General features: G+C 40.7%; 1 protein-coding gene across 8 annotated transcripts in view; it reads left to right on the forward strand.

The window, feature by feature from the left end:
- Positions 1 to 26,440, forward strand: part of phf14 (PHD finger protein 14) — a 250,685-nt gene that overhangs the window by 122,420 nt on the left and 101,825 nt on the right. For 5 of the 8 annotated variants that reach the window (XR_009718204.1, XR_009718203.1, XM_061299946.1 and 2 more), the window contains exons 15-16: positions 25,500 to 25,562; positions 26,224 to 26,345. Coding sequence is in view for 5 of the 8 variants with exons in the window: in XM_061299946.1 (XP_061155930.1) it covers positions 25,500 to 25,562; positions 26,224 to 26,345 (185 nt within the window). In the remaining 3 variants the exon portion in view is untranslated. Of the gene's footprint in view, positions 1 to 25,499; positions 25,563 to 26,223; positions 26,350 to 26,440 lie in introns of those variants that run through there. The other 3 variants (XR_009718205.1, XM_061299944.1, XM_061299949.1) reach the window with 1 other exon arrangement.

A 26,440-nucleotide genomic window follows, 5' to 3' on the forward strand; every position in this document is an offset into this window, starting at 1 on the left:
CTACCTCAAGCATCACATTTAGCAGAAATGACATTTGAAAGCTGTTGGAATTGTACAAAGACTCAAGATGGGACAGGGGATCGGTACATTATTGTGGGAGAGCGCAAAAGACCGACAGAAAAGGAAGGAGCTGTCACACAAAACAAATTCTGACCCTGAGTATGTTAAAGTTCTCGTTGACCATATTTTATTTATCTATTTATTTTTTTATTTGTATTTATTTATTCATTTATTCGTTCAGTCATTCATTTCTTTACCGTTTTTTTTTTTCATGTATAATGCGCCCTCATGTATAATACGCACCCTAAAAATGGCATGTCGATGCTGGAAAAAAGCCTGTACCCATGTATAATACGGACCCACATTTTGACTCCTACTTAAGTCCGTAAACGTAAAATTATTTCAGAAAAAAAGATCATCTTTGGGAACAACCGGATGTTATTCTGCCGGTCAGTATCACTGCGCATGCGCTAGCAAACTCAATAGCGAAGAAATATTTCGGATTTGTGTAGGGTGCATTGTGACAGCAAACGAGCAGGTGATCGAGCAAGCGTCTGATACAAAAGCATTGTGTTTTGTATGGAGCGTGTTTGAAGTGAACAGCAGAGAAGAAAGGAACAGGGCAAAGTGTTGTGAAATAAAATATTACCTGTAATACGCATTTAGGTAGGGTTAAAACTGAACTCTCGCTCTTTAGTATATAGCTGACACCTCTGGGACATAATGTTCCGGTCCATCATACGCCGCCAGGTTGCTCCTCAGACTTTACAGGAGCTCACTGATGCCCTTAGACAGTTCTGGGAGGACATCTCACAAGACACCATCCGTCGTCTCATTAGGAGCATGCCGCAACGTTGTCGAGCATGCATACAAGCTCGTGGGGGCCACACTAGATATTAAAAATAATTTTGAGTTGCAGAATTTGAATTTAGGCAAAAAGTACGAGCCTGCCATATCCTTTTTTCTCTTTGATTTTTGAGGTGTCTGTATACTGACCCCTCTGTAGGCTGAAAACGTTTATTTCCATTAAAAGGTGTGGCATCCTTTTTTCCTGAGACATTAAACTGTCCATATCAGAGTCAGAGTCAGCTTTATTGTCAATTCCTTCATGCCAAGATACACAAAGAAATCGAAATTACGTTTCCTCCATCCCACGGTGACGAGACACAGTACACGAGTAACATACAAGTAAACAACGGGGGAGAGAATTCAGGACCCCAACAGCCTGGAGATCACAAACTTCGCCAGAGGCGAGCACCACACGCACAGCAGTTACGCACTGTCCGGTTCGTAGATCTCAGCAGGCATGTTGATGCCCAGCGATCGAACGTTCCCCAGAAGAAAGGAAGGCACGGCCGGGCGAGCTGGGTTGGCCGCCAGCCTGGCCCGGACGTCCCCGCTCTCCCCCCTCTTCAGCCTCCTCGCACACCGCTTCCGACGCTTCAGGACGGAGCAAACCGAGCGCCTTTAATGTCCCCGCTTCAGTATAGATATCCCAGAAAAAAATGTCACCATTGAAATCTGATGTGTTTTCAAAGTGTTCCTTTAATTTTTTTGAGCAGTATATTTGTATAAATATATGATATACATACAGAAGCCAAACAATTGTATATTTTTCTATAATTAGTCTCTTATATGTTTTTAGGGTGGTGCAAGAACCACACGGGAGACCAGTAAGTCATTTTAGACACCTGCAGGTGGAGAGTCCATTCGCCGCTGTGCGTTCAGCAATGGTCGAATGAGATCTCACTCTGGCCTCTTGCAGGAGCATTTTTATTGAGAAAAACATAGTGGCGATGAGAGTGGTGGTGAGAGTGGAGGTTGGGGTTGAAGCCCCTGGCCTGCTGATCAAAGCATAGCAGGGGGTCTTCTACGACGTTGTGTAAACAAGGCAACTTTGATTGCTTCCTCTGCAGCTAGCCAATCAGTTCAAAAGGTCTTAGCACTTTGGTCTACTACTTTTGTTAAGACAGGACAAGCCAGGTAAATTATTACAGGTTACATTCCAACATAATCATACGATGAAGATAATCTGTAAACCCTAACATATGTACCGTTCTTTTCCGTGTATAGTGCGCAAAATTTAACGAATTTATTGTCCTAAAATCTGGGGTGCGCATTATACATGGGTACAAATTTTTTCTAATTTTTTTTTTTTTTTAGAAAACAAAACCAACAACAGGACTGACCGACAAAGTCGTGGAACAAAAAGACAGGGTGACCTTACCAAAGACAGGAACAGAAAGCAAACAGACATCATGACAGTAACACATGCAATGATCCGATGGTGAGCGAGGGGCAGACAGGACTTAAATACAAAACACGTTACATCGATTGAGGTGACACAGGAAGAGAGGGGCGACGCGAACAGAAACTATGGCAACCTAGACACACAGAAAAACTGGGGACGAGACATGACAAATCTCCCCCGAAATAAAACTTGTAATCACCTTTCTTCTTGTTTGTTGTCAATCGCGCATCAGCCATTCTGTCCCAACACACTTAGTCAAAAATATCCATAATTGACGACACATCGTTTGATGCGATGGTGCAATCCTTGATGGTGTGTGATTGTCAAATATTGTTTGTTTTTTAATCTCCATCGCGGACCGGACGTCATGCAGAAGCAGTATGACTGTGCATGCGCGGAAGTAGTATGACTGCGCATGCGCACTATGGGTCAGCTGCGCAGAACGGATGCGCAAGACACGTCAGCTATTTACTAATTAGCGAGAGTTCGGTTTAATTAGCAGTTTCATCAGAATGGATAAGAGAGCAAGTTATACTGTAGCATTTCGAAAGAAAGTCATTGAAGTGGCAGAAGAATTAGGCAATAGGGCAGCTGCGCGCCAATTTGACGTCAATGAGTCAAACATAAGACTCTGGAGGAAGAAAAAAAATCAATTTGATACAGCGAAGGCTTCAGCAATATAGTCCTCTTCTCTTCTTGACTGACAATGAATGTGATAGTTTAATACAATCAGCAAATAACAAAATGCGTATTACAGGTCGGTCATATTTTATTTCACAACACTTTGCCTTGTTCCTTTCGTCTCTGCTGTTCACTTCAAACACGCTCCATACGAGCGCAATGCTCTCGTATCAGACAAGGCTTGCTCGATCACCTGCTCGTTTGCTGTCTGTCACAATGTACCCTACACAAATCCGAAACATTTGTTGCGGCTCCGAGTCACGACGAGGGGCAAGTTTTGGTTTCCAAGGGTGTTTTTATTCCTCTTCAACGTCTCTCCCATACAGAACCGCCTTTTTCACGTCCGCACGCCTCTTTCCCGTGCGCGCACAGAGCGCGGTGGTGCGTTTACGGGCAATCGGAGAAATCAACGCCAACAAAAAAAATTACATCCAGCCTAGTTAAGACCATACCAAAGACTATAAAAATGGGACCCATTGCCTCCCTGCGTGTGTGACGATCATTGGGACTTAAAAAAAAAAAAAAGAAAAATTTCATTAAAAAAAATTCATAAAAATTGGGTGCGTATTATATATGGGTACAGGCTTTTTTCCAGCATCAGCATGCCATTTTTAGGGTGCGTATTATACATGGGGGCGCACTATACACGGAAAAAAACGGTATTTTATAAGACACTAGAACAGGGGTGTCCAAACTTTGTGCAAGGAGAGGCAGATTTGATAAAGAGAAGGGGCCCCGGGGCCCCAGGGCAATAGTTTTTTCTTACATTTTTTAACTACAACAATTTCTGATAATTCAAGATGGCGGCGCGTGCATACGCAGCGACCTCTCTCTGTCCCGCCCAAACGGTGTTTTGTCCGTCTAATAAGTGTTTGTCCGGCAGTTTTTTTTGTTCGTCTCGTCGTACTGAGTCGTGCTACAAGTACGGCAGGCAGGTTCTGCTTGACATCGGCGAAAGCGAGTTTTGTCGAGTTCTGGACTTTGATGCGGGGACATTAAAGGAGCTCGGACTACTACGTCCTGAAGCGTCGCCGGGCTCGTCTGCTATTCCTCCCCCGGTTGGGAAGCGTCGAAAGCGGTGTGCGAGGAGGCTGAAGAGGGGGCAAGCGCGGGGGCGTCCGGGCCAGGCTGGCGGCCAAACCTGCTCGCCCGGCCGTGCCTTCCATTCGCTTGCTGCGATCTACAAACCGGACAGTGCGGGACTGCTGTGCGCTCGTGTTCACTGAGACTTGGTTGATCGTCAACATTCCGGACTCTGCCGTACATCTGGAGCGGCTAGCGTGCTATCGGGCGGACCGGGCCCATTGTACAAGGGGGAAATATGGAGGTGGAATATGCGTCTACATCCGTGACGAATGGTGCCGGGAATCTGTAGTGGTATGCAAGCACTGCTCGCCACTGTGCAGAGTTTGTGATCATTAAGTGCCGTCCTTTTTACTTGCCAAGGGAATTTACCGCGATTCTGCTGGTCGCGGTTTACATCCCGCCTTCCAACATCGAAGGCGACAGGATCGCGGCTCTTAGTGAACTGTACCAGGCTGGCAGTGAACAACAGACAGCGCACCCTGACGGTTTCACCATCTTCACTGGGGATTTTAATCATGCTAATCTGAAGTCTGTTTTTCCGAGGCTTCACCAGCATGTTAATTTTCCTACGCGTGGCGACAGCTTCCTGGACCTGGTCTACTCTTCGCATAAAGGAGCTTTCAAAGCCGCTCCCCTCCCCCATCTTGGCCTTTCTGACTTTTGCCCGCATACAGACAAATGGAGAGAGCATCCAGACCGGTTCGAAAGCGGGTACGGGTGTGGCCTGAGGGTGCGTCTGATGCGCTTCGTGACTGCTTTGGCTCTACTGACTGGGACATGTTTAGGAGGGCTGCCACATGCGACGATCGGACAGACATTGAGGAGTATACTGACTCTGTTTCCTTCTACATCAGAAAGTGCATTGATGTGACTCACTCAAAATCCATCGTCACTCGGGCTAACCGAAAGCCATGGCTGACGGGGGCTGTCTTCAGGCTGCTGAGGGCCAGGGACAAAGCCTTTAGAGCGGGGGATGAGGCTGGCTTGAGGACTGCGAGGGCCGACCTGTCCCGGGGCATCAAAGAACCAAAGAGGGCGTTCTCTTGCAAAATTACCGCCCACTTCAAGGACAGCAGGGACGCACGGAGCCTTTGGCAGGGCATTCAGACCATCACGGACTACAAGGCCGCACCGCAGAGCTGTGAAGGGGACGTCCGTCTGCTCAATGACCTTAACCGCTTCTTTGCTCGCTTCGACGCTCAGAACAGCACTTGCCCGCTGAAGGCCACTCCCCCTTCACACGAGCTGCCCCTTTGCCTCTCCGCCGACAGCGTGAGGAGGGCGCTTGCCGCTATCAACATCCGTAAGGCGGCCGGCCCTGACAACATCCCGGGTCGTGCGCTGAAGGTCTTCACAGACATCTTTAACACTTCCCTGCAGCAGGCCATCGTCCCGTCGTGTTTCAAAGCTGCCACCATCGTACCTGTGCCGAAGAAACCCGCTCCGTCCTGCTTCATTGACTACCGCCCCGTGGCACTTACGCCCATCATCATGAAGTGCTTTGAGCGGCTTGTCTTGGAGCACATCCGATCCGTTCTCCCCCCCCACCATTGACCCCTTCCAGTTTGCGTACCGAGCCAAACGGTCCTCTGAGGATGCCATCTGCTCTGCCCTCCACTCAGCCCTCACCCACCTGGAGAGAAGGGACTCGTATGTGAGATTGCTGTTTGTGGACTTCAGTTCTGCCTTCAACACCATTGTGCCACAACGCCTCATCAGCAAACTTGACACGCTGGGCCTCAGTACCTACCTCTGCAACTGGCTACTGGACTTCCTCTGTCAGAGACCACAGGTGGTACGTGTTGGCGACAAAGTCTCCGCCAGCATCACGCTGAGCACGGGGGCCCCCCAAGGCTGCGTGCTCAGTCCGCTGCTCTTCACCCTCCTGACGCATGACTGCACTGAAACCTACAGCGACAACCGCATAGTGAAGTTTGCTGACGACACGATTCTGGTGGGTCTCATCACCAAGGGAGACGAGACTCAATACAGGCTGGAGGTTGACCTTCTGACCACGTGGTGCAGGGACAACAACCTCCTGCGGAGATTGTTGTGGACTTCCGGAAGGGTCACACCCAACACCTGCCGCTGACCATCGACGGTGCTGTGGTGGAAAGAGTGAGCAGCGGCAAGTTCCTGGGGGTGCACATCAGTGAGGATCTCTCCTGGTCCACCAACACGGCATCACTGGCAAAGAAAGTTCAGCGCCGCCTGTACTTCCTGCGGAAACTCAGGCGAGCGAGCCCTCCTCCGGCCGTCATGACTACATTTTACCGCGGCACCATTGAGAGCGTCCTCTCCAGCTGTATTGCTGTTTGGGGTGGCGGTTGCACTGACTGCAACTTGAAGGCCCTGCAGCGCATAGTGAACACGGCTGGTAAGATTATTAGTGTTCACTCCCCTCCCTGAAGGACATTTACACCTCCCATCTCACCCGCAAGGCGACCACGATTGTGAGTGATGTGAGTCACCCCGCTCACTCTTTGTTTGAGCTTCTGCCCTCTGGGAAGAGGTACAGGAGCCTGCGCTCCCGCACCACCAGACTCTCCAACAACTTCATACTCCAGGCTGTTAGGATCCTGAACTCGCCCCCCCTTTCTGCGTAGCGTCCTGTACTTTGCGCTATGCTTACTGTCTGCTGTACGCACACTTTATTGTCAACATCTTCACATGCCGAGACACACAAAGAGATCGAAGTTACGTTTTCTCTATCCCACGGTGACAAAACATATTACACGATTTATTGGATTATTTGTTTATTATTTATTCATCACTCATTTTATTTATTTATTATTTACTAGTTATTGTTTGTGCCTTCTTGTTTTTATTTTGTGTCGTCTACTTGTATGTTTATTGTGTACTGTGTCTAGTCACCGTGGGATGGAGGAAACGGAATTTCGGTTTCTTTGTGTGTCTTGACATATGAAGGGATTGACAATAAAGCTGACTTTGACTTCATGCAAATACACACTGTTATAAAACAACTTTCATTGTCCCAATTGTCTTTTTTTAAATGACAAAATAACCAAATATAAGCCACTCAGGCAGATTTGAACAACTATTAAAACTCAAATTCTGCCTTTCATTCATATCCGAAGAGTCAGATAACATTGAACAAACTGTATGAAATACCTTAAATTTGCATGAATTTAAAATTATTTTTGCCTCATGAACATTTTAAACAGGACTTATACGTAATGCAAAGTTGTCTGTTATTATTAAAACTTAAAACAAATGAATTTTGCTTTTGTCATTTACAATATCTTTCAGAAAGTAATACCGTAATTTTCGGACTATAAATCGCGGTTTTTTTTTCATGTCACTTCACATGTTATTTTTAGTATAGTTGATCACTTCACATGCTTTGATATCTTTATCTTGAACATATTCAAAACGTGAAAAATAGAGAGAAAAAATCAAATAAAGTTAACACTTTAAAGCGCCATATCCTCTGGACATGTCCTCTGTCACCAGGATGACATAAAGGACGAGAAATTTGTTCGATGGATTTAATGATTTGGAGTGACACAAATGGTTTGATAATATTGTTGTTTATGTGATAGTTATTTAAAATATAGTTTATAGATCGTTGTATGGGCCTGTGGAATAATTTGAACTGCGGCGCGGCACACGGAATTGTTAATGAATTGGAGTGACACATGGTTTTATAAACGTGTTATTTATGTAATAGTTTTTTTTAGATAACTGAATGTTACGTCAGGCCCGTTCTCAGCGCCTCGTTTGTGTTTGTCACGTTAGCATACCGTATCGTTTAGCCTGTTGTTTCTCGTTCATGTCTGTTCTTGGTGTTGGATTTTGTCGAATAAATTGCCCCCCAAAATGAGACTTATACTCCGGAGCGACTTATACCGTTTTTTTCCGTGTATAGTGTGCAAAATTTAACGAATTTATTGTCCTAAAATCTGGGGTGCGCATTATACATGGATACAAAAAAATTTAAAAAAAATTCTTTTTTAATTTTTTTTTTTTAGAAAACAAAACCAACAACAGGACTGACCGACAAAGTCGTGGAACAAAGAGACAGGGTGACATTACCAAAGACAGGAACAGAAAGCAAACAGACATCATGACTGTAACACATGCAATGATCCGACGGTGAGCGAAGGGCAGACAGGACTTAAATACAAAACACGTTACATCGATTGAGGTGACACAGGAAGAGAGGGGCGACGCGAACAGAATATATGGCAACCTAGAAACATAGCAAAACTGGGGACGAGACATGACAAATCACCCCCAAAATAAAACTTGTAATCACCTTTCTTCTTGTTTGTTGTCAAAAAATTCATTAAAAAAAAATTCATAAAAATTGGGTGCGTATTATACATGGGTACAGGCTTTTTTCCAGCATCAGCATGCCATTTTTAGGGTGCGTATTATATATGGGGGCGCACTATACTCGGAAAAAAACGGTATATGTTTTTTCGTCCCATTTTGGGGCATTTTATGGCTGGTGCGATTTATACTCCGGAGCGATTTATAGTCCGAAAATTACGGTAGTTTGTGTCACGTCTACAGGTTCATAACATTAACAGTATTAACATGGCCACTTTGTAATATTAAATAATCTTTACTCTTAATTGACTTTTGACTCACAGCCGCGCGTGAAGAATCACTGTGGTGATGTCAGTTTAGCTTGGAGCTTCACTTTATCAGCGCGGTCACTCCCTGTTAGCTTGTCGTATGTGTTAGCATGTTTAGTCTGATAGTGTCTCATTAGGTTGAAATCTTTAAACAAGATTTAGAAATTAGACAAAAACAATTGCCTTGATTTTCAGTGAAGAAGTATTGTAATTCCCATTTCTCTTGAAAGCGACGGCACCTCAACGTCAACTTTCCTCGTTTTCTTTGCAGTCGCCATGGCAGAAATGAGCGGAGAGGTGTGATGCAGCCACCTTTTGGTAATAGGAGGAATTACAGTTTCAAGTTTCATGATTTTATTTTTATTCAGTTTGACAGTGCAGGCGGGCCATAAATAATACATTATAAGACCGAAGCTGCGGGCCGTATGAAATCTGACCGGTGGCCGGATTTGGCCTGCGGGCCGGACTTTGGACATACATGCCTGCACTAGAACTAAATAAACATTAAAAAAAGTTTAAAGATGATAAGGTCATAAAAAAGAAACCTTATACGTTCATTTGATTTGACATTTAATTTCTGTTTTTCTAGAGATATAAAGAAAACAAGTTTAGCTACCCCCATTTCAATAATAACTAGAATTGCAATTTCGGAAGAAATTGCGTGTGAAGGCGAAGGCAGATGTTAATTTACAAACGTTAAGCGTTAAAAATGATGAGCGGGAAGAATAAAAAGGGAAAAGAAATAATTGTGAAATAAATGGGAAAATGTTACAAATACATGTTACAAAGAGGTACAAATGATAAGCGTTAAAAATGAAATGTTACAAATGTTACAAAAAAGGTACAAATGATAAGCGTTGAAAATGATAAGGGGAAGAATAAAGAGTAAAATAATTTATGACGCCCAATGTGGGAATCGAACCCACTACAGGAAACCGGCGCGGGTTGACGTTGCCATTGTGTTTCCGACTGAGCTAAACAGGTTCCTTCCTTAGTGATGGTTGAATTTGGTTAATGTAATGAATGTGTTTGTTGAATGCGAATGCGTAATCAAAGTGGTGGAAATTGCTTGTTGCGAATGACAAAAGTTACAAATGATAACCGTTGAAAATGATAACCGGGAAGGATAAAGAGTAAAACAAATAATGACGCCCAATGTGGGAATCGAACCGACGCGGGTTTTGATACCACTCGGGAAAGCCTCTCGTGTTCTAGAATCACTTGTGTTTCCCACGAGCTAATTGGGTCCCTTTCGTAACAGTGGTGGAATTTGAATAATGTAATGAATGTGTTTGTTGAATGCGAATACGTAATCAAAGTGGTGAAAATTGCTTAATGTAATGAATGTTGAATGCAAATGTTAATTACAAATGATAAGCGTTGAAAATGATAGGCGGGAAGAATAAAGAGTAAAATAATTAATGACGCCCAATGTGGGAATCGAACCCACTACAGGAAACTGGCTCGGGTTGACATTTCCATTGTGTTTCCGACTGAGCTAATGAGGATCCTTCCTTCTTTCTGGTTGAATTTGGTTAATGTAATGAATGTGTTTGTTGAATGCGAATGCGTAATCAAAGTGGTGGAAATTGCTTAATGTAATGAATGTTGAATGCGAATGACAAAAGTTACAAATGATAACCGTTGAAAATGATAACCGGGAAGGATAAAGAGTAAAATAAATAATGACGGCCAATGTGGGAATCGAACTGACGCGGGTTTTGATACCACTCGGGAATGATGCTCGTGTACTGGAATCACTTGTGTTTCCCACGAGCTAATTGAGTCCCTTACTATGTCGTGGTTGCAATTGGTTAATGTAATGTATGTGTTTGTTGAATGCGAATACGTAATCAAAGTGGTGGAAATTGCTTAATGTAATGAATGTTGAATGCGAATGTTAGTTACAAATGATAAGCGTTGAAAATGATAAGCGGGAAGAATAAAGAGTAAAATAATTAATGACGCCCAATGTGGGAATCGAACCCACTACAGGAAACTGGCTCGGGTTGACATTGCCATTAAGAATGAATGGGGAAATAAAAGGCACAAATTTGCTAATTACTTAAAAACGGTAAATGTTATGAACGCGAAAAATACTGGCAAGCGTGCCATGAATTTTTGGAACGTGTGAAAGTTTGAACGAGGTGAATCGGTTGAAGCATGTGGGAGTAGTTAGATGTTAAAAAAGTGGGAGGAATAAGTTGTTTAATAAAAATAATAATAACTAGAATTGCAATTTCGGAAGAAATTGCGTGTGAAGGCGAAGGCAGATGTTAAGTTACAAACGTTAAGCGTTAAAAATGATGAGCGGGAAGAATACAAAGGGAAAATAGATAATTGTGAAATAAATGGGAAAATGTTACAAATACATGTTACAAAAAGGTACAAATGATAAGCGTTAAAAATGAAACGTTACAAATGTTACAAAAAAGGTACAAATGATAAGGGGGAAGAATAAAGAGTAAAATAATTTATGACGCCCAAAGTGGGAATCGAACCCACTACAGGAAACTGGCGCAGGTTGACATTGCCATTGTGTTTCCAACTGAGCTAATCAGGTTCCTACCTCAGTACCTGTTGAATTTGGTTAATGTAATGAATGTGTTTGTTGAATGCGAATGCGTAATCAAAGTGGTGGAAATTGCTTAATGTAATGAATGTTGAATGCGAATGACAAAAGTTACAAATGATAACCGTTGAAAATGATAACCGGGAAGGATAAAGAGTAAAATAAATAATGACGCCCAATGTGGGAATCGAACTGACGCGGGTTTTGATACCACTCGGGAATGATGCTCGTGTACTGGAATCACTTGTGTTTCCCACGAGCTAATTGAGTCCCTTACTATGTCGTGGTTGCAATTGGTTAATGTAATGAATGTGTTTGTTGAATGCGAATACGTAATCAAAGTGGTGGAAATTGCTTAATGTAATGAATGTTGAATGCGAATGTTAGTTACAAATGATAAGCGTTGAAAATGATAAGCGGGAAGAATAAAGAGTAAAATAATTAATGACGCCCAATGTGGGAATCGAACCCACTACAGGAAACTGGCTCGGGTTGACATTGCCATTAACAATGAATGGGGAAATAAAAGGCACAAATTTGCTAATTACTTAAAAACGGTAAATGTTATGAACGCGACAAATACTGGCAAGCGTGCCATGAATTTTTGGAACGTGTGAAAGGTTGAACGAGGTGAATCGGTTGAAGCATGTGGGAGTAGTTAGATGTCAAAAAAGTGGGAGGAATAAGTTGTTTAATAATAAAGTACAATATCAATGTGTGAAGGCCTTCGCCTTCACACAACTAGAATTGCAATTTCGGAAGAAATTGCGTGTGAAGGCGAAGGCAGATGTTAAGTTACAAACGTTAAGCGTTAAAAATGATGAGCGGGAAGAATACAAAGGGAAAATAGATAATTGTGAAATAAATGGGAAAATGTTACAAATACATGTTACAAAAAGGTACAAATGATAAGCGTTAAAAATGAAACGTTACAAATGTTACAAAAAAGGTACAAATGATAAGCGTTGAAAATGATAAGGGGGAAGAATAAAGAGTAAAATAATTTATGACTCCCAATGTGGGAATCGAACCCACTACAGGAAACTGGCTCGGGTTGACATTTCCATTGTGTTTCCGACTGAGCTAATGAGGATCCTTCCTTCTTGCTGGTTGAATTTGGTTAATGTAATGAATGTGTTTGTTGAATGCGAATGCGTAATCAAAGTGGTGGAAATTGCTTAATGTAATGAATGTTGGATGCGAATGACAAAAGTTACAAATGATAACCGTTGAAAATGATAACCGGGAAGGATAAAGAGTAAAATAAATAATGACGCCCAATGTGGGAATCGAACTGACGCGGGTTTTGATACCACTCGGGAATGATGCTCGTGTACTGGAATCACTTGTGTTTCCCACGAGCTAATTGAGTCCCTTACTATGTCGTGGTTGCAATTGGTTAATGTAATGAATGTGTTTGTTGAATGCGAATACGTAATCAAAGTGGTGGAAATTGCTTAATGTAATGAATGTTGAATGCGAATGTTAGTTACAAATGATAAGCGTTGAAAATGATAAGCGGGAAGAATAAAGAGTAAAATAATTAATGACGCCCAATGTGGGAATCGAACCCACTACAGGAAACTGGCTCGGGTTGACATTGCCATTAACAATGAATGGGGAAATAAAAGGCACAAATTTGCTAATTACTTAAAAACGGTAAATGTTATGAACGCGACAAATACTGGCAAGCGTGCCATGAATTTTTGGAACGTGTGAAAGGTTGAACGAGGTGAATCGGTTGAAGCATGTGGGAGTAGTTAGATGTCAAAAAAGTGGGAGGAATAAGTTGTTTAATAATAAAGTACAATATCAATGTGTGAAGGCCTTCGCCTTCACACAATAATAAAGTAGAATAACAATGTGTGAAGGCCTTCGCCTTCACACAACTAGAATTGCAATTTCGGAAGAAATTGCGTGTGAAGGCGAAGGCAGATGTTAATTTACAAACGTTAAGCGTTAAAAATGATAAGCGGGAAGAATGCAAAGGGAAAATAAATTATTGTGAAATAAATGGGAAAATGTTACAAATACATGTTACAAAAAGGTACAAATGATAAACGTTAAAAATGAAATGTTACAAATGTTACAAAAAAGGTACAAATGATAAGGGGGAAGAATAAAGAGTAAAATAATTTATGACGCCCAAAGTGGGAATCGAAGCCACTACGGGAAACTGGCGCAGGTTGACATTGCCATTGTGTTTCCAACTGAGCTAATCAGGTTCCTACCTCAGTGATGGTTGAATTTGGTTAATGTAATGAATGTGTTTGTTGAATGCGAATGCATAATCAAAGTGGTGGAAATTGCTTAATGTAATGAATGTTGAATGCGAATGACAAAAGTTACAAATGATAACCGTTGAAAATGATAACCGGGAAGGATAAAGAGTAAAATAAATAATTACGCCCAATGTGGCAATCGAACTGACGCGGGTTTTGATAGCACTCGGGAAAGATGCTCGTGTACTGGAATCACTTGTGTTTCCCACGAGCTAATTGAGTCCCTTTCTTTTAGTGGTTGAATTTGGTTAATGTGATGAATGTGTTTGTTGAATGCGAATACGTAATCAAAGTGGTGGAAATTGCTTAATGTAATGAATGTTGAATGCGAATGTTAGTTACAAATGATAAGCGTTGAAAATGATAAGCGGGAAGAATAAAGAGTAAAATAATTAATGACGCCCAATGTGGGAATCGAACCCACTACAGGAAACTGGCTCGGGTTGACATTGCCATTAAGAATGAATGGGGAAATAAAAGGCACAAATTTGCTAATTACTTAAAAACGGTAAATGTTATGAACGCGAAAAATACTGGCAAGCGTGCCATGAATTTTTGGAACGTGTGAAAGGTTGAACGAGGTGAATCGGTTGAAGCATGTGGGAGTAGTTAGATGTCAAAAAAGTGGGAGGAATAAGTTGTTTAATAATAAAGTACAATATCAATGTGTGAAGGCCTTCGCCTTCACACAATAACAATGTGTGAAGGCCTTTGCCTTCACACAATAATAAAGTAGAATAACAATGTGTGAAGGCCTTCGCCTTCACACAATAAAGTAGAATATCAATGTGTGAAGGCCTTCGCCTTCACACAATAAAGTAGAATATCAATGTGTGAAGGCCTTCGCCTTCACACAATAATTTACAAACGTTAAGCGTTAAAAATGATGAGCGGGAAGAATAGAAAGGGAAAATAAATTATTGTGAAATAAATGGGAAAATGTTACAAATACATGTTACAAAAAGGTACAAATGATAAGCGTTAAAAACGAAATGTTACAAATGTTACAAAAAAGGTACAAATGATAAGGGGGAAGAATAAAGAGTAAAATAATTTATGACGCCCAATGTGGGAATCGAACCCACTACAGGAAACTGACGCAGGTTGACATAGCCATTGTGTTTCCAACTGAGCTAATCAGGTTCCTACGTCAGTGATGGTTGAATTTGGGTAATGTAATGAATGTGTTTGTTGAATGCGAATGCGTTATCAAAGTGGTGGAAATTGCTTAATGTAATGAATGTTGAATGCGAATGACAAAAGTTACAAATGATAACCGTTGAAAATGATAACCGGGAAGGATAGAGTAAAATAAATAATGACGCCCAATGTGGGAATCGAACTGACGCGGGTTTTGATACCACTCGGGAAAGATGCTCGTGTACTGGAATCACTTGTGTTTCCCACGAGCTAATTGAGTCCCTTACTATGTTGTGGTTGGAATTGGTTAATGTAATGAATGTGTTTGTTGAATGCGAATACGTAATCAAAGTGGTGGAAATTGCTTAATGTAATGAATGTTGAATGCGAATGTTAGTTACAAATGATAAGCGTTGAAAATGATAAGCGGGAAGAATAAAGAGTAAAATAATTAATGACGCCCAATGTGGGAATCGAACCCACTACAGGAAACTGGCTCGGGTTGACATTGCCATTAAGAATGAATGGGGAAATAAAAGGCACAAATTTGCTAATTACTTAAAAACGGTAAATGTTATGAAGGGGAAAAAAGGTGGCAAGGTTGCCATGAATTTTTGGAACGTGTGAAAGTTTGAACGAGGTGAATCGGTTGAAGCATGTGGGAGTAGTTGGATGTCAAAAAAGTGGGAGGAATAAGTTGTTTAATAATAACTAGAATTGCAATTTCGGAAGAAATTGCGTGTGAAGGCGAAGGCAGATGTTAAGTTACAAACGTTAAGCGTTAAAAATGATGAGCGGGAAGAATACAAAGGGAAAATAGATAATTGTGAAATAAATGGGAAAATGTTACAAATACATGTTACAAAAAGGTACAAATGATAAGCGTTAAAAATGAAACGTTACAAATGTTACAAAAAAGGTACAAATGATAAGGGGGAAGAATAAAGAGTAAAATAATTTATGACGCCCAAAGTGGGAATCGAACCCACTACAGGAAACTGGCGCAGGTTGACATTGCCATTGTGTTTCCAACTGAGCTAATCAGGTTCCTACCTCAGTACCTGTTGAATTTGGTTAATGTAATGAATGTGTTTGTTGAATGCGAATGCGTAATCAAAGTGGTGGAAATTGCTTAATGTAATGAATGTTGAATGCGAATGACAAAAGTTACAAATGATAACCGTTGAAAATGATAACCGGGAAGGATAAAGAGTAAAATAAATAATGACGCCCAATGTGGGAATCGAACTGACGCGGGTTTTGATACCACTCGGGAATGATGCTCGTGTACTGGAATCACTTGTGTTTCCCACGAGCTAATTGAGTCCCTTACTATGGAGTTGTTGAAATTGGTTAATGTAATGTATGTGTTTGTTGAATGCGAATACGTAATCAAAGTGGTGGAAATTGCTTAATGTAATGAATGTTGAATGCGAATGTTAGTTACAAATGATAAGCGTTGAAAATGATAAGCGGGAAGAATAAAGAGTAAAATAATTAATGACGCCCAATGTGGGAATCGAACCCACTACAGGAAACTGGCTCGGGTTGACATTGCCATTAAGAATGAATGGGGAAATAAAAGGCACAAATTTGCTAATTACTTAAAAACGGTAAATGTTATGAAGGGGAAAAAAGGTGGCAAGTTTGCCATGAATTTTTGGAACGTGTGAAAGTTTGAACGAGGTGAATCGGTTGAAGCATGTGGGAGTAGTTAGATGTCAAAAAAGTGGGAGGAATAAGTTGTTTAATAAAAATAATAATAAAATAGAATAACAATGTGTGAAGGCCTTCGCCTTCACACAACTAGAATTGCAATTTCGGAAGAAATTGCGTGTGAAGGCGAAGGCAGATGTTAAGTTACAAACGTTAAGCGTTAAAAATGATGAGCGGGAAGAATACAAAGGGAAAATAGATAATTGTGAAATAAATGGGAAAATGTTACAAATACATGTTACAAAAAGGTACAAATGATAAGCGTTAAAAATGAAACGTTACAAATGTTACAAAAAAGGTACAAATGATAAGCGTTGAAAATGATAAGGGGGAAGAATAAAGAGTAACATAATTTATGACTCCCAATGTGGGAATCGAACCCACTACAGGAAACTGGCTCGGGTTGACATTTCCATTGTGTTTCCGACTGAGCTAACGAGGATCCTTCCTTCTTGCTGGTTGAATTTGGTTAATGTAATGAATGTGTTTGTTGAATGCGAATGCGTAATCAAAGTGGTGGAAATTGCTTAATGTAATGAATGTTGAATGCGAATGACAAAAGTTACAAATGATAACCGTTGAAAATGATAACCGGGAAGGATAAAGAGTAAAATAAATAATGACCCCCAATGTGGGAATCGAACTGACGGGGGTTTTGATACCACTCGGGAATGATGCTCGTGTACTGGAATCACTTGTGCTTCCCACGAGCTAATTGAGTCCCTTACTATGTCATGGTTGCAATTGGTTAATGTAATGAATGTGTTTGTTGAATGCGAATACGTAATCAAAGTGGTGGAAATTGCTTAATGTAATGAATGTTGAATGCAAATGTTAGTTACAAATGATAAGCGTTGAAAATGATAAGCGGGAAGAATAAAGAGTAAAATAATTAATGACGCCCAATGTGGGAATCGAACCCACTACAGGAAACTGGCTCGGGTTGACATTGCCATTAAGAATGAATGGGGAAATAAAAGGCACAAATTTGCTAATTACTTAAAAACGGTAAATGTTATGAACGCGAAAAATACTGGCAAGCGTGCCATGAATTTTTGGAACGTGTGAAAGGTTGAACGAGGTGAATCGGTTGAAGCATGTGGGAGTAGTTAGATGTCAAAAAAGTGGGAGGAATAAGTTGTTTAATAACTAGAATTGCAATTTCGGAAGAAATTGCGTGTGAAGGCGAAGGCAGATGTTAAGTTACAAACGTCAAGCGTTAAAAATGATGAGCGGGAAGAATAGAAAGGGAAAATGAATTATTGTGAAATGAATGGTAAAATGTTACAAATACATGTTACAAAAAGGTACAAATGATAAGGGTTAAAAATGAAATGTTACAAATGTTACAAAAAAGGTACAAATGATAAGGGGGAAGAATAAAGAGTAAAATAGTTTATGACGCCCAAAGTGGGAATCGAACCCACTACAGGAAACTGCCGCGGGTAGACATTGCCATTGTGTTTCCAACTGAGCTAATCAGGCTCCTTTCTCAGTAATGGTTGAATTTAGTTAATGTAATGAATGTGTTTGTTGAATGCGAATGCGTAATCAAAGTGGTGGAAATTGCTTAATGTAATGAATGTCGAATGCGAATGACAAAAGTTACAAATGATAACCGTTGAAAATGATAACCGGGAAGGATAAAGAGTAAAATAAATAATGACGCCCAATGTGGGAATCGAACTGACGCGGGTTTTGATACCACTCGGGAATGATGCTCGTGTACTGGAATCACTTGTGTTTCCCACGAGCTAATTGAGTCCCTTACTATGGAGTTGTTGAAATTGGTTAATGTAATGTATGTGTTTGTTGAATGCGAATACGTAATCAAAGTGGTGGAAATTGCTTAATGTAATGAATGTTGAATGCGAATGTTAGTTACAAATGATAAGCGTTGAAAATGATAAGCGGGAAGAATAAAGAGTAAAATAATTAATGACGCCCAATGTGGGAATCGAACCCACTACAGGAAACTGGCTCGGGTTGACATTGCCATTAAGAATGAATGGGGAAATAAAAGGCACAAATTTGCTAATTACTTAAAAACGGTAAATGTTATGAAGGGGAAAAAAGGTGGCAAGCTTGCCATGAATTTTTGGAACGTGTGAAAGTTTGAACGAGGTGAATCGGTTGAAGCATGTGGGAGTAGTTAGATGTCAAAAAAGTGGGAGGAATAAGTTGTTTAATAAAAATAACTAGAATTGCAATTTCGGAAGAAATTGCGTGTGAAGGCGAAGGCAGATGTTAAGTTACAAACGTTAAGCGTTAAAAATGATGAGCGGGAAGAATACAAAGGGAAAATAGATAATTGTGAAATAAATGGGAAAATGTTACAAATACATGTTACAAAAAGGTACAAATGATAAGCGTTAAAAATGAAACGTTACAAATGTTACAAAAAAGGTACAAATGATAAGGGGGAAGAATAAAGAGTAAAATAATTTATGACGCCCAAAGTGGGAATCGAACCCACTACAGGAAACTGGCGCAGGTTGACATTGCCATTGTGTTTCCAACTGAGCTAATCAGGTTCCTACCTCAGTACCTGTTGAATTTGGTTAATGTAATGAATGTGTTTGTTGAATGCGAATGCGTAATCAAAGTGGTGGAAATTGCTTAATGTAATGAATGTTGAATGCGAATGACAAAAGTTACAAATGATAACCGTTGAAAATGATAACCGGGAAGGATAAAGAGTAAAATAAATAATGACGCCCAATGTGGGAATCGAACTGACGCGGGTTTTGATACCACTCGGGAATGATGCTCGTGTACTGGAATCACTTGTGTTTCCCACGAGCTAATTGAGTCCCTTACTATGTCGTGGTTGCAATTGGTTAATGTAATGAATGTGTTTGTTGAATGCGAATACGTAATCAAAGTGGTGGAAATTGCTTAATGTAATGAATGTTGAATGCGAATGTTAGTTACAAATGATAAGCGTTGAAAATGATAAGCGGGAAGAATAAAGAGTAAAATAATTAATGACGCCCAATGTGGGAATCGAACCCACTACAGGAAACTGGCTCGGGTTGACATTGCCATTAAGAATGAATGGGGAAATAAAAGGCACAAATTTGCTAATTACTTAAAAACGGTAAATGTTATGAACGCGAAAAATACTGGCAAGCGTGCCATGAATTTTTGGAACGTGTGAAAGGTTGAACGAGGTGAATCGGTTGAAGCATGTGGGAGTAGTTAGATGTCAAAAAAGTGGGAGGAATAAGTTGTTTAATAATAAAGTACAATATCAATGTGTGAAGGCCTTCGCCTTCACACAATAATAAAGTAGAATAACAATGTGTGAAGGCCTTCGCCTTCACACAATAAAGTACAATATCAATGTGTGAAGGCCTTCGCCTTCACACAACTAGAATTGCAATTTCGGAAGAAATTGCGTGTGAAGGCGAAGGCAGATGTTAATTTACAAACGTTAAGCGTTAAAAATGATGAGCGGGAAGAATGAAAAGGGAAAGAAATAATTGTGAAATAAATGGGAAAATGTTACAAATACATGTTACAAAAAGGTACAAATGACAAGCGTTAAAAATGAAATGTTACAAATGTTACAAAAAAGGTACAAATGATAAGCATTGAAAATGATAATGGGAAGGATAAAGAGTAAAATAAATAATGACGCCCAATGTGGGACTCGAACTGACGCGGGTTTTGATACCACTCGGGAAAGATGCTCGTGTACTGGAATCACTTGTGTTTCCCACGAGCTAATTGTGCCCCTGTCTACATACTGGTTGAATTCGGTTAATGTAATGAATGTGTTTGTTGAATGCGAATACGTAATCAAAGTGGTGGAAATTGCTTAATGTAATGAATGTTGAATGCGAATGTTAGTTACAAATGATAAGCGTTGAAAATGATAAGCGGGAAGAATAAAGAGTAAAATAATTCATGACGCCCAATGTGGGAATCGAACCCACTACAGGAAACTGGCTCGGGTTGACATTGCCATTAAGAATGAATGGGGAAATAAATGCACAAATTTGCTAATTACTTAAAAACGGTAAATGTTATGAAGGGGAAAAAAGGTGGCAAGGTTGCCATGGATTTCTGGAACGTGTGAAAGTTTGAACGAGGTGAATTGGTTGAAGCATGTGGGAGTAGTTGGATGTCAAAAAAGTGGGAGGAATAAGTTGTTTAATAATAATAAAGTAGAATATCAATGTGTGAAGGCCTTCGCCTTCACACAATAAAGTAGAATATCAATGTGTGAAGGCCTTCGCCTTCACACAATAAAGTAGAATAACAATGTGTGAAGGCCTTCGCCTTCACACAATAACTAGAATTGCAATTTCGGAAGAAATTGCGTGTGAAGGCGAAGGCAGATGTTAATTTACAAACGTTAAGCGTTAAAAATGATGAGCGGGAAGAATAAAAAGGGAAAATAAATTATTGTGAAATAAATGGGAAAATGTTACAAATACATGTTACAAAAAGGTACGAATGATAAGCGTTAAAAATGAAATGTTACAAATGTTACAAAAAAGGTACAAATGATAAGCGTTGAAAATGATAAGGGGAAGAATAAAGAGTAAAATAATTTATTACGTCCAATGTGGGAATCGAACCCACTACAGGAAACTGGCGCGGGTTGACATTGCCATTGTGTTTCCGACTGAGCTAAGCAGGTTCCTTCCTTAGTGGTGGTTCAATTTGGTTAATGTAATGAATGTGTTTGTTGAATGCGAATGCGTAATCAAAGTGGTGGAAATTGCTTAATGTAATGAATGTTGAATGCGAATGACAAAAGTTACAAATGATAACCGTTGAAAATGATAACCGGGAAGGATAAAGAGTAAAATAAATAATAACGCCCAATGTGGGAATCAAACCGACGTGGGTTTTGATACCACTCGGGAAAGCCTCTCGTGTTCTGGAATCACTTGTGTTTCCCACGAGCTAATTGGGTCCCTTTCTTAAGAGTGGTTGAATTTGGTTAATGTAATGAATGTGTTTGTTGAATGCGAATACGTAATCAAAGTGGTGGAAATTGCTTAATGTAATGAATGTTGAATGCAAATGTTAGTTACAAATGATAAGCGTTGAAAATGATAAGCGGGAAGAATAAAGAGTAAAATAATTAATGACGCCCAATGTGGGAATCGAACCCACTACAGGAAACGAAAGAATGAGAAGGGAAAAGGGAATTGTGTGAATTTCAAAATAAAAGATGTGAAGTTTTTGGGAAGTTGTGGAATAGGTAGAAAAATGATGAACAGTTGAAAGTTGGAATGGGTTGAATCGGTTGAAAAATGTAGAAATGAGAAGGGAAAAAGGAATTGGGTGTGAATTTCAAAATAAAAGATGTGAAGTTTTTGGTAAGTGGGAAGTTGTGGAATAGGTAGAAAAATGATGAACAGTTGAAAGTTGGAATGGGTTGAATCGGTTGAAAAATGTAGAAATGAGAAGGGAAAAAGGAATTGGGAGTGAATTTCAAAATAAAAGATGTGAAGTATTTGGTAAGTTGTGGAATAGGTAGAAAAATGATGAACAGTTGAAAGTTGGAATGGGTTGAATCGGTTGAAAAATGTAGAAATTAGAGTAGAAAAACGAAATTTTAGAGAATTTTGGTTGAATTTCAAAATAAAAGATGTGAAGTTTTTGGTAAGTGGGAAGTTGTGGAATAGGTAGGCAAAACATGAACAGTTGAAAGTTGGAACGAGTTGAATCGGTGGAAAAATGTAGAAGTTAGAAGTGAAAAACGAAATTTTATGAAATTTTGCAAAATTTTATGCAAATTTTAAAAGTGAAAACGTGAAAATGTTGAATTTGGCAAGTTTGGGAATGTCCCCAATGTGATTTGAATGTGTTGAATTATGTGAATTTCAAACAGGAACAACGTAAATGTGAAATGTTGAATCTGCCATTAAGAATGAATGGGGCAAAAATCGCCATAAATTTGTGAATTTTGCGAAAACGGAAAATTTTTGGAAGGAAAAAAATGTGAGCACCCATGCCATGAATATTTGGAATAAGTGAAAAGTGGAACGGAGTGAATCGGTTGAAGTATGTGGAAGTAGTTAATCAGCGAAAAAGTGAGCGGAAGATGTAGTATAATAATAAAGGACAGGAATAACAATAGTGTGAAGGTATTCACCTTCACACTAATGATAAGTTGACACAACAAATCACTGTTTGGTTTTTAATAAAAGTTGGTACTCACATGATTTCTTCGTTGGATTGTGTTTGCTATGTCTTCATTTGTGATATCCATAGTATTCTTTTATAACTTCCGCGGAAGTTACTGCCGAAACTGTCATGAAAAGCTACTAAGGTAAGACCTTGCAACTTGTCTGAGCAAAAGAATACTATGGCTATCACATGACTTCTGTCAGTCTGTCTGTCTATTAATCAAATCTATTTGCATTTTTAGTTAAATTAGTGACATGTATGATATGCATGTTCAAAAGATCTCGGATTACGACTGTCAAATGACCAAATGACCTAACCCCCAAAACAGGCAGTCATTGTTATCTTATTCTTCATGTACACAGGAAGGCCACCAACCTGTTGGATGCTACATTTTGATGATGTTTTCAAGAATTAGTAGTTTTGACATTAGGTTCGTGACATTAAGCCAAAAGCGACAGATCGGACAATACAAACATTAAAGATTTTTATTAGGTACTTCAAAGCATCTGTAACAAGAATTAATTGTTTGACAGAAGACAATATTAACAGTGCCAGTAACCAGATATTAATTTAATCCAAACTCATTGCTGATTCACAACATTTATAGAATTCTAGAACATTGTTTTCTTTATCGCTGTTGTCCTCTATCAACAGTTAAATATTTTTCATTGACTTTTACATACATGATGTATGTAAACAAAAACTTGCCTAAAATCCTTTATTTGTTCCACATTTCTACTGCATGCAGAGCACACATTACATGTGGAACATCGTGTAACTACGCTAAGCATCTATCAGCTTATGATTAGCCCAGCTCTAAGTGACGCCAAGTGCATACCAAATATGATATGAATCCAAGTGTGATTGAGCAGTTGGGCAGGGTCTTTTTCTTCTTTCGAGAAGTATTAGTCTTGACATTGAGTATTTCATTTGCTATGTGACATTGAGCCAAAAGCGACAGATCAGATTGTTTTCACTGCCTGTTAAATAATACATCCATCCATCCATCTTCTTCCGCTTATCCGGGGTCGGGTCGCGGGGGCAGCAGCTTCAGGAGGGACTCCCAGACTTCACTCTCCCCAGCCACTTCATCTAGCTCATCCCGGGGGATCCCAAGGCGTTCCCAGGCCAGCTGAGAGACATAGTCTCTCCAGCGCGTCCTGGGTCGTCCCCGGGGTCTCCTACCGGTGGGACATGCCCGGAACACCTCCCCAAGGAGGCGTCCAGGAGGCATCCTGATGAGATGCCCGAGCCACCTCATCTGGCTCCTCTCAACGTGGAGGAGCAGCGACTCTACTCCGAGTCTCTCCCGGATGACCGAACTTCTCACCCTATCTCTAAGGGAGAGCCCGGACATCCTGCGGAGAAAACTCATTTCGGCCGCTTGTATCCGGGATCTCGTTCTTTCGGTCACGACCCATAGCTCGTGACCATAGGTGAGGGTAGGAGCGTAAATCGACCGGTAAATTGAGAGCTTTGCCTTTTGGCTCAGCTCTCTCTTTACCACGACGGACCGGTACAAAGTCCGCATTACTGCCGACGCTGCACCGATCCGCCTGTCGATCTCGCGCTCCATCCTCCCCTCACTCGTAAACAAGACCCCAAGATACTTAAACTCCTCCACTTGGGGCAGGATCTCATCCCCGATCCGGAGAGGGCATTCCACCCTTTTCCGATCGAGGACCATGGACTCGGATTTGGAGGTGCTGACCCTCATCCCGACCGCTTCACACTCGGCTGCGAACCGCTCCAGTGAGAGCTGGAGATCACGGCCTGAAAAAGCCAACAGCACCACGTCGTCTGCAAAAAGCAGAGACGCAATGCTGAGGTCCCCAAACCGGACACCCTCAACGCCTCGGCTGCGCCTAGAAATTCTGTCCATAAAAACTATGAACAGAATCGGTGACAAAGGGCAGCCTTGGCGGAGTCCAACCCTCACTGAGAACGAATCCGACTTACTGCCGGAAATGCGGACCAAACTCTGGCATCGGTAATACAGGGACCGAACCGCCCTTATCAGTTGGCTCGGTACCCCGTACTCCCGAAGCACCCCCCACAGAACCTCCAGAGGGACACGGTCGAACGCCTTCTCCAAGTCCACAAAACACATGTGGACTGGTTGGGCGAACTCCCATGCACCCTCGAGGATCCTGCTGAGGGTGAAGAGCTGGTCCACTGTTCCACGGCCAGGACGAAAGCCACACTGTTCCTCCTGAATCCGAGGTTCGACCTCCCGACGGACCCTCCTCTCCAGCACCCCTGAATAGACCTTACCAGGGAGGCTGAGGAGTGTAATTCTCCTGTAATTGGAACACACCCTCCGGTCCCCCTTCTTAAAGAGGGGAACCACCACCCCAGTCTGCCAATCCAGAGGCACTGTCCCCGATGTCCACGCGATGTTGTAGAGACGTGTCAGCCATGACAGCCCCACAACATCCAGAGCCCTTAAGAATCCTGTTAAATAAGTTACCTGTTTTTGCATAAATGTTATTCCCCAGCCGTAACACAAGCACATGCGTACAAACCAAGTCTTGTTTATTCTTGATATACCTAATGCACAAAGAAAGCACACTCATAATTTTTGTCCGAGCCCTTTTTCGAGAGTTAGCTTTTAAGAATAATTGTCGAACCTGCTTGATATTAATTGATTTAATTAATATAGGTATATATATTTAATATTTAATATTTATTTAATTTAGTTCATCTTCATTACACTTGTCAGGTTCAGAAGTTCACAGAAGTTGTTTCTGTGACTACTTTGGGTTTTTCTTTAATTATTAGAGGTGTATACTCACATTTTATTATTATTCTATTTGAACTATATGTTTAAGCCCACCACTTGGCCTATGAACCGGGGGTTTGGGACCCCTGTTGTAAGATGTCACTATAAACATTTGGAAAAGCAGACCAGAACTTCTGGACTTTATTTTGGTTTTAATGTGAAGCAGGTAATATTTACATGAATAATTAACGGTGGGTAATGTTTTGAACTGATTTCTTCTTTTTTTTAACAGAGAACCAGAGGGCAGAAAAGAAAGAATATCCCTTTCTGTGAAGAGAGAGACGACAACATAGAGGTTTGTCTCATTTAAAAAATGACAGAATTGTCTTTGTCAAGATTGAAGATTGACTGATCATCTACGCACTAGATGTGTCATAAAAGGTCCAGGACTGGTGTCAGAAAAGAGTCCAAACAAAGACTGAGCTTTCCACTTGACTATGGTCCAAATAATCAACCAGCACATCTACAATATCCTGTGGCATTTGCTCAGTGAGCAAGAAGAGGCCAGTGTTGTGGCAGGACGACTCATGGCTGCTTCATAGTTCATTTGCTCACAGTACCCTGAATAACCAGCAGTTCCTAGGGTAGGAATGCTTGAAGGCATGGCAGAGAATGCTGGGAAAGACTGTCACTTAGAGGAAAAATTGTAGTTTGGATTTGAAATACCAGTCCTGGAACTTTTTTGACACGCTTCAATATATTTTGATACACCTCAGTCCATAGTTTTGTTTTGATTATTTGACAACACATTATATTTTCCATTACGTTTGCCATTTTAGATAAATACAATGTGCATAAACATAAAAATAGAATAATAGACATAGGTAAAACCTTTTTCATTGTCAATAGTATTTTTAATTGTTTCAATGTAGTTGTATAACATCAGGCTCCTTTTCTAAATACTACATGAGAAACAGTTGCTTTATACAGCATTTGATTCATTCATGTTTTCAAAGGACTCACTACCAAGGGAGCGCAGACAGCGTCAATCTGCTGTGTTAAAAAAAAACAAAGCAGATGACACGAGGACTGAGTGTACAACCTGTAAAGGACCGGGTGACAATGAAAATCTTGTGAGGTAAGAGTGTGTGGGTGTGGGTGTGCGGGTGGGTAGATGGGTGTGCGTGTGTTGAAGATGGTGCAAGGCTTGGCATGTGCTGTGCAAGCTTGTAT

The sequence above is a fragment of the Syngnathus typhle genome, linkage group LG15, assembly GCF_033458585.1.
Source record: "Syngnathus typhle isolate RoL2023-S1 ecotype Sweden linkage group LG15, RoL_Styp_1.0, whole genome shotgun sequence".
Classification (NCBI taxonomy): Eukaryota; Metazoa; Chordata; class Actinopteri; order Syngnathiformes; family Syngnathidae; genus Syngnathus; species Syngnathus typhle.